The 13827-nt window shown below is 30.3% G+C and overlaps 1 protein-coding gene across 2 annotated transcripts; it reads left to right on the forward strand.

The window, feature by feature from the left end:
- The first annotated feature begins 229 nt into the window (after nucleotides 1–229).
- LOC143073314 (F-box/WD repeat-containing protein 5-like) lies at nucleotides 230–12021 on the forward strand. 2 transcript variants are annotated; one of them, XM_076248750.1, is made up of 8 exons: nucleotides 230–322; nucleotides 2951–3203; nucleotides 4314–4485; nucleotides 5232–5424; nucleotides 7836–7960; nucleotides 8920–9335; nucleotides 9820–10032; nucleotides 10582–12021. In XM_076248750.1, exons 2-8 carry the CDS (start codon nucleotides 3040–3042, stop codon nucleotides 10793–10795), a joined length of 1497 nt encoding a protein of 498 aa, XP_076104865.1. In that variant the 5' UTR covers nucleotides 230–322; nucleotides 2951–3039; the 3' UTR covers nucleotides 10796–12021. The 2 variants fall into 2 exon arrangements, with proteins under 2 accessions (XP_076104865.1, XP_076104864.1); XM_076248749.1 differs by having other exon boundaries at nucleotides 2951–3199; nucleotides 4310–4485.
- Nucleotides 12022–13827: the final 1806 nt, after the last annotated feature.

The following is a 13827-nucleotide window of genomic DNA, read 5'->3' on the forward strand; positions in this document are numbered from 1 at the left end:
TTATTTCTTTTTGTGCAACAGACAGACGTTGTCATAAAAATAGAATATGAATTTTGGTATGTTATAAATATTTATGATTTTTTTTATCAATTATTTTAATATTATTATAAAAATATTGATCATAAATAAAGTTACTGCATTAATATTTGATACAAAATCAATCATTTTATTTTGATACATCTTACCTTCCTGTTTAATATTATTTTTAAAGCTTTGTGGTGAATAGTTATTCAGTTATTACTGTTCGGAAGACGACTGGTTCAAAAACTGGTATCGTGGTGTTATCTATCATCTGATGTTGGTAACGCAGAAACATTTCTTGGTATGAAACTCCTATCTGTGTTAAATCTAGCCGTAGCTCATATATGATTCATATGATATTTTGGACAATATTTGCGGACTACAATCAAACATCATTTCAACCTTCACAACCATCCCCAGAATCTTAGATTCTGTTTCCGCTAGCTCGCATCATGCACGAAATACTTGCCACTGGCACTGGACGTTAAGCAATCAACAACCAATCAATCAAGCTCAGGCCAAATAATAAAAAAAATATATGGTTCCAGTTACCCTACCTTCCTTACTTTTTAGTGTTAATAGTAGACTACCTGAAAGATGTTTTTGTCATTTTTCCAATACATGCAGTAGGCACTGTTAAACTTAGTCCAAATAATTATGACGCTTGCCAGACGTCATAATTATTTGGACTATGTTAAACTTAAAGTCATAATGTTGCTCCCATAAGCACCCTAAGCTTTTGCAACATACATGTTCGCACCCTTTTTGGGTATAGATTGCATGAATTGTAATCAAAACCGTATGGTACTGACTTGATATCTAAATCTTACCAGGCTTTTTAAAATATCACTATATTTTTGAAATAAAAATATAGAGCATTGATCATAATTTTCTATACATCCTATCCAACTGATGATTATCAATGTAATATATTCTCAGATATTTAAGTAACAAAATGATGTTACACTTGTCGAGAAAATTACATCACTTTTGCAAGGTGCAGGAATCTAATATCTGTTCTAAAAATATTAATGATGTCATTGTTAAAAACATCTTTAAAAATTGGAATTATCTTTCTTTGTCCACAATTGTTGTTGAATCTACTACATCCAATGCTTTATACAATACAATATATTTTTTACTTCGCCTTTAGAAATGTTTAGTGCTTTCAAGCATTTTGATTAAATTGGTTTTGTGTTTAATAAGTTTGTAATTGATTGTATTGCTATAAATGTTTTATCATTGTTTTAAAAAGAAAAGTGAGATTCTGACAACCTTTTTTTTTGTGTTGAATAAATCTGAATTATGTTTTGGTTAGTGTAACGCTATAAAAAAAAATATATCATTGTTTTAAAATAAAGTGGGTTTAAATTTCTTACAACGTTTTTTTTGTGCTGAAAAATCTTAAATTATGTTTTGGTTTATACATGTAGTGTATTGATATAAATATTATTTGTTCAGTGTTTCAAAAATGAGAGCAAAGCTGTTAAAAACAATTCTCTTTTGTGTTGTTCATTTAAAAATGTCAATATTTTACACTTTTACTCATACATTGTACCAAACTAAATACATTCAGTATTCAAGTTAAAACCTAAATCATGATTTTTAGACACACACCAATAATTAAATACCAAATTTAGCTGAGAAATACCAATTAGCAGTCATCATACATAAAATAACATTTAATCATATTAATACATGTACAAAAATGTAATAATTAATCCTCAATTGATAAAAAAAAAAAAAGAATCATACGATAATTCCCCAATTTTTATTCAAGAAAATATAATTTTTTTTTGTTTTATATATATATATATATATACATGATATACATGTACATATAAAAAAAAAATCTAATAATTAAATTGAAATTTGAATAACATGAATAAAAATTGGGTGCGAATGTGAAGGATGCAAACATGTATTGGGCACAAATACCTATCCTAACATTTTTTTTAATATATAACTGGAACCACACATGCTATTTTATTTCGCCTCAGCAAAATATTTTGACATTTAGTTACATAATACTGATTTACTAACACTATCCTGGACTTAGTATTGATAATTCCTGTTTACCAGTCAGGGGACTTACTTAAATGAGTGATTTTCTAAATCACTGATTCAAGTAACATTATTTCCACAAAGGTTGGAAGTTAGAGTTGTCTTTCTTTAATAATCACCTATTTTTAAAGTAGTAAAAATTAATCACTAGAAGAAGTGATTTAATTTTATTGTAGCTTTAAATATAGAATACTAATGATCCAGGGACTAATTATGTTTCTAAAATTATCAGAACCAACATCTGTGTTGATAGGATGACCAGGTCATTTCAGGTGATGACCTTGTATTGAATCTAGGATAATGACATAAAAATCACTTGTTGAAGTATCATACCTCAATTTCCTTCCCAAAAATCACTTCTTTAAGTATCATTATTTTAATAACCCCCACTAATTTCAACACCCCCGAACAGTGAAATTTTTATCGCGAACAGTAGAATTTTATTACATAATCTGAAAGATGAAACCTTGAACTTCACAGGAAAAATACTCCCACTGCTGAAAAAAATCTGTTAAAAAAGTATCAGTTCATTATGTAAAGCCATTATTATATCATTTTTTCAACTAAAATAGAATTTGCAGCTAAATGATAGCATTAAAGGCATAAACCTTGCTACTTAAAAGAAGCAAAAAGGTCATTTTTTCAATTTTACTAATGAAAAGATATTATTTAAACCTATGTGTTTAAAATTTTGGTAAAACTACAAAATCACAATTTGTGACAAAACTTTGAATTTGCTACTTAAATAATTGATTTAAAAATCACTTATTTAAGTAAGTCCCCTGACTGTTTACACTGTACATAGTTAATAATCATGATAACATGCATTTTAATTGATTTTTCTTTTATTCTTTTATTCTTGTAGTGTACAATTGTCTACCAGATAATGAAAAGGTTTGAAAAGCCAGTTGGTGTTGATATGACCAGTTAGAAGACCTTTGTCAAGACATTAATATGTGGCAGGACATTCCAGATACATGGTTGTTAGAAATTTTCCAGTATTTAAAGTTTCAAGACCTGGTGAACATTACTGCAGTCTGTAAGAAATGGCAACGTGTGGCTTTAGATGAAACTTTATGGAGAAAGTTAATGAGGAGAACATATAATCTCAAAAGTATATAAACTTTTACTTCACATTTTATGATTTAAAAGCTGGTTTTTAGAAAATGATGCAGTCAATTCTCTTTTACCGTTGACCAGACTTCCAAGCCGCTTTCCGAACTTGGTTCCTTATTTTACATACTTATGTACTATACAGAATTTCATTCTTAACCTGTCCATATGTTTATTGGTATTAAATAGTAATTTGAGCTATTCCTTTGGTATACTTTTCATATCTATACCAGCTTTCGCTTTTATGTGCATGTTTTTACAATCCATAGAAAAATCAGAATATAAATAGATCCTTTTTGTTATGGTTTTGGTATTTTTACATACCAATGATAACGGATCCCTAGATAAAATAGTTCTTGAAAGAATGTTAACCTTTCTTGTAAGCTGAACTTTTAAATCAATAAAAAAACTAATACTGGGAATCATCTTGATATCCATACGAAAGGCAATGCTTTTTAATAAGATTTAAGAAGTTTTTATGAATAAAAAATTAGTAATACGGTTATATTAATGCGGTGCGTATGTCTTTTGTTTACAAAGTTATAGCTGTGCATGTAGACATTCAAAATGTAGGTCAAATATTGCAGGTACCAGTTCAGCTTTTGCAGAAGTTTTTCTGTCAAAAAGACTTTATTTCTTGGAATGTTTTCACCTTTAAAAGAATTGAAAAGATGCAAAAACTCTATGAAAGGAGTAGACAGTGCTCAATAAATCATACCAAAAGTATTAAAGTAAAGTTTTACCCTTTCATCCTTTCTCTGACAACATGGACAACATGGTCTTGTCTATTTTTTGAAACATCTACAATTATGTCCTTACTTTTTCGAGTTTACAACTAAATTTTTGAACCTGTATTGTTTGAGAAAAACATGCCTGTTGTCCATTACAAGCCCATACTTTACGATTACTTGTCCTTCCTTTGCTATTTTCAAAATCGAAAAATTGGATAACTAAACGAAAAAAATATAAAATATTGTAATTTGCACCCCATTTTTCAATAACTATTAATTACATATTTTTTTATGAGCTCCTTCATATACTAAAGTTTTAAGGAAAAACTATATCTACTGCAGAGAGCAAAGATTTTAGAATTGAATCTCCTCCATTTCAGATACAGACCTAGCTCCAGGTAAAGACTCCTGGTACAGTGAATACAAACGATTCTATTATCACACACCAGCAATTGAGAGTGAAGTGCTCACAGATCACACTGATGAAGTATTAGATGTAGCATTTTCTCATAATGGAAAATATGTCTGTACTACTTCAAAAGACTGCACTGTCAAGGTGAGATAAATGTGTGTAAAATATACTGAGCGCATTAAGGAATGCACCATATTCCAAACCCCTTTGATCCCCTTTTCAATATAAATACAAACATATTCTTTCAATACACATGCATTCCTGGAACATTTGGATACATGTTACTTAAACAGTTTTCTTGCAATGTAAATTAACTTTTTTTTCAGTTCAAAAACTTATTATAAATTCAAATTCAAATTCAAATAATTTTATTGCCATATAAATCAAAAACATGATCTGTGACAAACATAACATATATACAAAAATAAACAATACAATATTAAAATACAAAATGTATCAGTTCAAATTATTGTTTTGGGTCTCCCGTCCTCAGTTCTAATGACTGTCTTATAAAGGAAACTGTATTTTTAATTTGACTGTGAGACGTGGGGTTTAGTATTATTTTAAGTTTAAGCATGTCATCTTTAGCAGTATCTTTCCACTCCGAATTGATTTTCATGAAGTCAAAATATTTGTTTCTATAAAAGTTATATTTAGGGCATTTGAGAAAGAAGTGTTTTTCGTCCTCTATCTCATTACAGAATTTGCAATATCTCTGATCTCTAAGGATCTTAAGATGTCTACCCTTTTCTATTAAAAGAGTGTAACTTTTTTAAGGTTATCAAAATTAATCAAAATTTGGACACAATGTTATTATAGCATACACATAAAATTCTGTTATAATAATGTGGTTTTTTTTAGATTTGGGTGTTTATTTTTTATTTTTCAAGGTATGGGAAATTGGGTTTCCAACAACCCTAAAGTATTCAGCAGACTTAAAAGAAATGTTAGAATGGAGTTTAACCCAATATGCTGTGTTTAACAAAACTGATGATTATTTATTGGTGTGTGGTGTTAACATCAATGGACCCTACTACAACGAGTTCTTCATGGGACATGGAGCAATCTTTGACATGACACAAGGTATGCTAAAAATTAGGATACAGCTTTTTGAAACTAACTGAGATTCCACTCATTTTTCAAATTTCTCTGAAGTAAAGTTTAAGATTCATCTATACATCAGTACATGTTGACAAAAATGACTGTGTTTACACCTTAACATTTTCTCTGTGTACAGGCAAAACTACAGTTTGAAAAGTTTTAAAGGCTGGCAGCACCTAGGTAAATAACTGTTACATGTTAAAAACCTTTATGGATTTTGATGAACATTTTCTTTCCTTGCCACAGAAGATGGTAAAATAAACAAACATCTGAGTTCTATTTGATACAGTTTACTAATTTTCACTATTAACAAAATGTAAATCACCTTTGTCATGTTTGTTGTGTTTATTTAATTGTCCCTTTATTGTCCATTTCAATCAATATGTTACAATACAATCATTACCTGAGGGGGACCATCTCAAAAGAGATTTCACATGACTTTGTTTATTTTTATACGACCGCAAAAAAATTTGCGTTCGTATATTGGTATCATGTCGTCGGCGTCATTGTCGTCGTCATCAGCGTCGTCCGAAGACGGATGGTTTCCAAATAATAACTTTAGTATAAATCAATAAAAATTTTAACACAAGGTTTATAACCACAAAAGGAAGCTTGGGATTGATTTTGGGGGTTATGGTCCCTTAGGTTTTGGAATTAGGGGCCCAAAGGGGCCCAAAACAAGCATTTATCTTGTGTCAGTACAAAAAGTTGTGTATAAGTATTTCAAATGTTCTGAAATTGTACCACAATGTTTAGTACAATATTAAAGTAGAAGGTTGGGAAATATTTGTGGGTTATGGGGCAAACAGTCTAGGAATAAAGGGTCAAAAAGGGACCAAAAACAAGCATCTTTGTAGTTTCAAGACAATAAATTGGAGTTATCTTTCTTTGCCCAGAATGGTTGTTGAATCACCTAAAACCAATGTTTTATGAAATCTTCTTTGAAAATTGGAGTTATTCTTTGTCCAGAATAGTAGTTGAACCAACTTAAATCAATCCTATATACAATATACAATGCAATATTCACTTTACTACCAACTGATAGATTAAAGCAGTCTTTACCATTCAGTGATTATAAGCACTTTGATTACCATTCTAGGTTTACAAATGGAAAAATTGAAGAATTTTTTAGTTTCTGTTCTCTTAACTTAAGTTTGTCTCAACTAAATTTAATGAAATGAGTATATAATGCTTAATACCTCCAAACTCAGTTTAAGTTCAATTTTTGGCAGCTTCACTTTTACAGTTCTTGAGTTATGTCCCTTTATAACGTTATATGCTAGCAGGGGCATCATCTGTGTCCCTTTGGACACATTCCCCATTTACTTTTTTAAAAGTTACTATTAATTAATATTTTAACCAAGACTGAATGACATTTTATATTTTAATATTTTATATTTTATGATGTATTTAAATGAGTAGTTATTGTTGCAAACTCCATTAGAAATTTGAATTGAGATCAAGGGGGAGGTGAAACAAAAATTCAGGGGGGGGGGGGGTTCAATTTTTCTCATTTCAAATTTCAGAAAATAAAAAGAAAATTTCTTCAATTATTTATTTTTTTGAGAGGATTAATATTCAACAGCATAGTGAATTGCTCAAAAGCAAAAAAAAGATTTAAGTTCATTAGACCACATTCATTCTGTGTCAGAAACCTATGCTATGTCAACTATTTAATCACAATCCAAATTCAGAGCTGTATCCAGCTTGAGTGTTGTGTCCATACTAGCCCCAACCGTTTAGGGTTCGACCTCTGCGGTCGTATAAAGCTGTGCCCTGCGGAGCATCTGGTTTTTATTACACCATGTTGCAAGGAAAGACAATGTTAAGCTAAATCCATAAAAGTTTTTAACATTTTAAAACACAAAATGAATACAAAATGATATATATCTAGGTGCTGCCAGGATTTAAAACGTTTCAAGTTACACAGTTTTTTCTGTACATGGTGTAAACACAGGCATTTTAGTCAAAGTGTATGATGATGAACCTTAAATGTTTTCACAATTCACTCAAATGACTTTTAGTAAATGTAATATTGCCATTTTTTTAGAATTCATTTCTCTAGAATTATAGTTTGTCATTCATTTAGATTTAATTATAAGAAGTCACCGCACTCATTCTTTTGGATTTCACTATACAAGGTCACAGCACTCATTCTTTTGGATTTCACTATACAAAGTCACAGCACTCATTCTTTTGGATTTCACTATACAAAGTCACAACACTGATCATTGTGTTAGATTTCACTATACAAAGTCACAGCACTGATCATTGTGTTAGATTTCACTATACAAAGTCACAGCACTGATCATTGTGTTAGATTTCACTATACAAAGTCACAGCACTCACTCTGATATTTATTCTGCATTTACAATAGTTTTATTTTTTTTCAGATTTCACTATAATTAGAGTGATGGGTATGAATCCCCCTCATCTGTTTGCTGATTGGGCTGATACAGAAGTTTGTTTAGGTGGATATGCCACAAATCATGATCATCTAACTATTAACTCTTTCAAGGTATGGTATTATCAAGAATGTGAGTTACACATATTTTACTACAAAAGGTTGATTATAGAATGACAAATTGGAGAATTTAAACATTGAAAAATATTTATAGAGTGACCGAATAACACATTAATTAACTGATGTACATAGGTATTTCGGATCTATATAATAATCCAGTTTCTAAGTTCAAACTAAACTGCCTTATTTGATGATTGAACTGGGTTGAAACGATGCATTTTTTACCATACAAACGTAGACACTTGAATATGTAAGACATTCAGATATAAACAGTTCTGTTTGAAATTACTAAAGAACTTGACTAATTGATTTTTGTTGTCTATTTATATTTGAATCTTAAGCTTGTGTAACCTGTAAACCCACTAAAGATATATTTTTTTCACAATTGTCAGGAATAGTTAAATGCCAATATATATCACTGTGAAAATTTCAAACTTGTTTTTGATGAATATATAACAATCAAGTGAAAAAAATTGGAAAATTTATATATGTCAAAATAGACTTAGAAATAAAGGGCTAAATATGAGAAAAATTATCTGTGAAAATAAGTTGCTTGTAAGTATTTTACACTCCACAAGTTATTCCTTCTTTTCAACACTTTAAGGAAGAAACATCCCATTTAATAGTTAAAATTAAACAAATCTAGAATTTGAAATTGATATTTTAAGTCAGAAGAGCATTAGTTAAGAAACAAAATAAGCTAGAAATATTGATAGGTCATGAAGCGTCTTTTCAAGATATTTACTTTACTTGATATAATTTGGGTGTCAAATTGAAAGAAATGAGTCTTACATGAGAAGAAAAAAGGGTGTTATGGGGTAAAATATTTTACCCTGTATAATAGGGAAAAAAAGGAGTTGGAACATCTGACATTAATTACCAAACTCATCTAAGTACATTCTTAACTATGAACTGCTTATGATACTACTGCTTTAACTGCATGTATTTCACAGGTTCCAGATAAAAGGACTAGAATGAACCAGGAACCAGTAAAGCCTCCAGACCCCCAGGAGATATTAGATAATACAGATGGAAATAGACTATGTACATTTTATGCAGATTGCAATCATACTATGAACCTAATGGTAGCTAATGTTCCAATTAAACCAAAACCTCTGATGTCAAAATGTGATATAAATAGAAACGCAAATTCTGTGATATACAACACAGATCGAAATAATAGTGATACATGCATTAAATACTTAATTTTTGTGGCAGGTATTCATGATTGTATAATTTTACACAAGTTAAAGGATGTTAAAACATCTAAAGATTTTGATGAGGCCAATGCTGTACGACCTTTCAGCTATGATGTCATACGAAGACCTGGACAGTACATATCTGGTATGAAGTTGTCACATGACCACAGGTGAGACTAGTTTTTTAGTGTTGCCTTTGAGGATAACCATTGTTGAATCTGAAGTAATTCTATCCCAACATTTCACCATATTCAGACCATTGTATTTTTTCATGACATAAAATTTATTATCAATGTTAGTTTAGATGAATCTTCAATGTTTTAATATAAATGAAAAACAATGGGAGTTGAGACTTGGTTTTATGTTCTAAAATTCATATTTCCTTCATCCAAGAAGGTACAAGAAAATTCCAGGAAATATCAGAAATAATTGATGATTTCAAAATTAGAATATGGATGTTCTTCATGAATTTTATGGTATAAATAATGAAAATTCCCTCAGCCATTTTTAAGATGATTAAAATTAACCCAGAAATAAAGATGTTGCACTTAAATGATACTTACAAGCAACCATGGCATAAAGTGTAGTAACTTTCCAGTTCCCAGTTAACAACTTTAATAGTATTATAAACATATTTTGATATTATTATTTCAGGTATTTATATTTTAATTTCCGTGAAGCAGTCAAAGTTGAAGAAAATGAAGAATGGGAAGACTATTTACACCTGAAGGAAAATCTACAAGTTAATGTTATAGACCTGCAGACAAAGCAGATAATGCCGGATATTGTCTATGAGGGACACAAAGGTTTCTCAGAATACCCAGCATGGTACATCTGTCTGGATACCTCAGATGATATTGTGGCAAGGTTAGGCTTAAAAAAAGTTGTCTCCTTTTATTTGTAAAATTCAACAATGTTCAATAGACTAAAGAAGTTACCAATTACTTTACCATGTTGATGCTGTGAACAGTTTTGAAAGTCACACAACTACAGATACTGTCAAGAATTTTATAAATACACAATTAAAACAGCAACATAACATTATATTAGATTTTACTATACTCACATTCATAACTGGTATTCAAGGTGTTTCAAATATGTTCACTGCATTATAATAACTTATTTAATACCCCGTTTGTAAATGATAGTTTTCAGTATAAGTACTTTTATAAATGTTGGGTTTCTATTTTTCATCTTCATTACAGAGTTTAATTAATTGTGCATTGCAAGTACTCTTCTCTGTTTATACATAAAAGCTAGATATTTGCATGTTTCATATTAGAAAAATTAATGTTAGTTAGATATTACTATCTTTGCTTTTGATTATTTAATGATATAAATATACTTCGCTTTAAATTAAAAATATTGCAATAATTTCTTAATTTACAGTCCTCGAAATTTAAACTTATTTTCCAGTGGAAGTGAAGAAGCTAAAGCCTACCTATGGGATAGATATTACAGATGTTTGATTACTACATTACAACATAAAGAGGGTGTGGTCAATGGTTTAGAATTTAACCCTAAAGACTGTGAGACAATGGTGACATCTGGTGATGACCATACGGTCAGAATATGGAGGTCAAGAAATAGGATGAAGACATTACAGCCAGTTGATTCTTCATATTTATAGAATTATAAAAAATGCAATTGAAATTAAGGGATTAAAGAATAGGACTAGTTCAACATGTAATCAGCCAGATAAAGAGTTAGCAAGAGATTGTATGATAGAATGTTGTCATAGAGATGCTTGGATATTGGATCTTTATTGGTGTTCCAGCTCATTCAGGTGTTGAAGGTGCTGTACAGTGTTTTGACCTTCATTTCCCAGTAAAAAAATAAAAAATAAAACTATTATAATTACAGCTATTCAAACTGTAAATGTTGGAACAAACTATTTGATCACTCTTTTAACTTTAGGACATTTAGAACATTCATAAGTAGAATTTGAATGGAACATTTTTCAAATAGAAATAAATCAACAAAATTCCTCTAGAAATCTTAAAATCTTCTTAGATAATCTGTTGTTTAAATACAGGTTAGGTTTTATTGGATTAGATATATTTATGAATGTTTGAGATAAAAAGAGGATTTAATCTGACAGCAAATGGTGGTTCTTAATAAGATATATTTTATTTTTTTAAATGTTTTTTATTGAGGTAGAACACACAAATATTTCTGAGAATCAAAAAGTAAAAATTTTATTTAAGTACCTCGAAGGTAAAATTATTTTTTTGTTGACTTTGATGTGGATTACTAGATTTAGATTCAGGATGCTGTAAGTTATTGCAGCAATTCAACTTGTGTGTCAGTTTGCAAACGAACATTTATGTTACATGTTGCAGGTACTACTGAACCCAATGAATTCATATTTAGTGAAAATACCAAAATAAAACAATATGACATTTATTTTTCCTGGTTAGAGATTCAGGCTTCTAGAAGCATCTATTTTTCATTGATTCCACATATCAAATGGTTTAACATCATTTTTGTGTATTTATTTGATTGTTACATGTATGTGTTGACCTGCGAATATCATAATATAACCTACAAGAGTTGTTTTAAGTAACATTAAGTTAAAAGGTTAGGTGTTATATATTGTTCATAAATTGATGCAACTGGACAGTTTGTATTTAAGTACATCTTATTATATTTTTCTAATAAATTGGAACCTTTATATGAATGTATGCCAGTATGGTTAATATTATAATGTAAACCAAGTTTCATAGTTTCAGATTGTATATTGATATTATTTGAATGCTGTTTATGATTCTTTTTCAAGGAATGTTTGTTGAAGAAAATTTGTTTATGAATGTCTGTTGACTGTTATTTAATTTGTTAATAAACAGTATAAAAGTATGCTTTTCTGGAAATGATGACAGGTTGACTTGTTATATAAATTTTCATAATATCAGAGGGTAATAAAAGAAGCTGCATAATCCATATTTAAAATAGGGGTGCCTTATGGTTTGAAGTTTCCATCTACCATATTTCAGTTGTCCTTGACATTTCATAGTTCATAAACCTGTAAAATCAATGTTGTTTTGATAAGATTATTGGGAGAGTGAATATTAAGACCAACAATATTTACTTTATATAGATTTAATCTGTAAATGCTTCAATTAGAGTCTATGTCCAGGGGCGGATCCAGCCATTTTAAAAAGGGGGGGTTCCAACCATATGTCCCTATTCAAATGCATTGATCGGCCAAAAAAAGGGGGGTTCCAACCCCCGTAATCCTCCCCCTGGATCCGCCACTGATGTCAGTATTACACTTTGAACCTAATCATGACCTCATTTTCATTGTTAGCTGAATCCTATTAAAATGCAGACTTCTTTTGTGAATAAATCAGTTTCTGTTACTCCAATGTAAAATATCAACATGTTTTCCCCCATGGGACCATATGAGCTTATGCCATCCCTTATTAAAGAATTCCTCCTCTGAAGCAACTGAACCATACATGGGATGAATGATCCTCATGGTATCTTATTTACAAAGTTGGTAGTTTAATTTTAGTCACTCAACCTACATGACCACAATGGCTAGAAGAAAACATTTAAATAAAACTTAAATACTAGTAGGTAAAATAAATTTAACAGAGGACAAACATGCTTTGATTGCAAAGAGCTACCTAATCTCTGTTTGCAACAAAATGATCAGATGACTGAATGAGTCATTACCATTTAAGTCGTGATCCCTTTAAATTTTACCCCCCAAAAAATGTTTTGTATACTTGAAGTTTTACTATAAAAGACGTATTCATAGACTTTCTTTAAAAGAAAATTGAAACCTTTGTTTTATTCAAATCTTCAGAAATTTTCTGCTTTTGAATTAATGTTGTCTTCTGGTGCTCACAACTTTTCTGTATGCAATGACCTTTACAAGACACCTTATTAGAAAATTGGTACCGGTTAATAGCAAAGCACAAATGTGAAAGAGAAAAATGTTATGAAAATGAAGGGCAATAATATAGTATTATGCTTTTCTAATAAAAAAAAAGGGACCAAACATTTAACAACTGTTATAACAAAGTTTAACTTTGAATAATTTGAAACAAATGGGAAATAAACAAAACACAATGTGATTCACCTGCCTGTTTGAGGGAATGTAAGCTGTGACATCAACTGGGCCTGTCACTTTGGATAGCCTTAGTCCTTTTAAGACTTTGTAAACGTCTGTTTCATGAATAGTGATAGTGTCTTTGATAGGACGTGAGTTAATAACGAAGTCAGGCAACGCACTGGTGTCTTCTTGGTGTTTACTGACTGTACAATTATTGGTTAAGTATATAACTGCTTAGTATTTATGTTTCTTTGGAGGAAGCAATCTTTTCAAGGTCTCAATCTATGATGCATCTTGTTTCCGACTTTTTACGAAATCTCTCAAGGTTTTCTCCCTGCTTACAACATCTTCAATCATGTAAGAACTGTGTTGATGTCTAGACGCCTGTATTTGTGCTATAGGGGTTTTGTATCTCTTCTTGTCACATGTTTCACCACAATTTTAGGCCAGCCTTTAAGCTCTCTTCTCTGTTACTGCATGGTGTCTTAGATCTGAGTTCATCCACGGAGGAGAGTGTTTTGTTAATGTGTTCTTGTTGGTACGTGTAGGATGATGGCATCTAAAATCAATTCTTTTACGTTGGCCTAAAGGCTGTTAACATC

Source organism: Mytilus galloprovincialis, chromosome 4 (genome assembly GCF_965363235.1).
Source record: "Mytilus galloprovincialis chromosome 4, xbMytGall1.hap1.1, whole genome shotgun sequence".
NCBI classification, from domain to species: domain Eukaryota; kingdom Metazoa; phylum Mollusca; class Bivalvia; order Mytilida; family Mytilidae; genus Mytilus; species Mytilus galloprovincialis.

Excerpts from the sequence above, each read along its gene's own strand:
- LOC143073314 (XM_076248750.1), top strand. The coding sequence starts at position 3,040 with ATGTGGCAGGACATTCCAGATACATGGTTGTTAGAAATTTTCCAGTAT. Across the intron at positions 3,204-4,313 it reads ACATATAATCTCAAAAGTAT|AGACCTAGCTCCAGGTAAAG; the intron begins ATAAACTTTTAC and ends CATTTCAGATAC. Across the intron at positions 5,425-7,835 it reads AATCTTTGACATGACACAAG|ATTTCACTATAATTAGAGTG; the intron begins GTATGCTAAAAA and ends ATTTTTTTTCAG.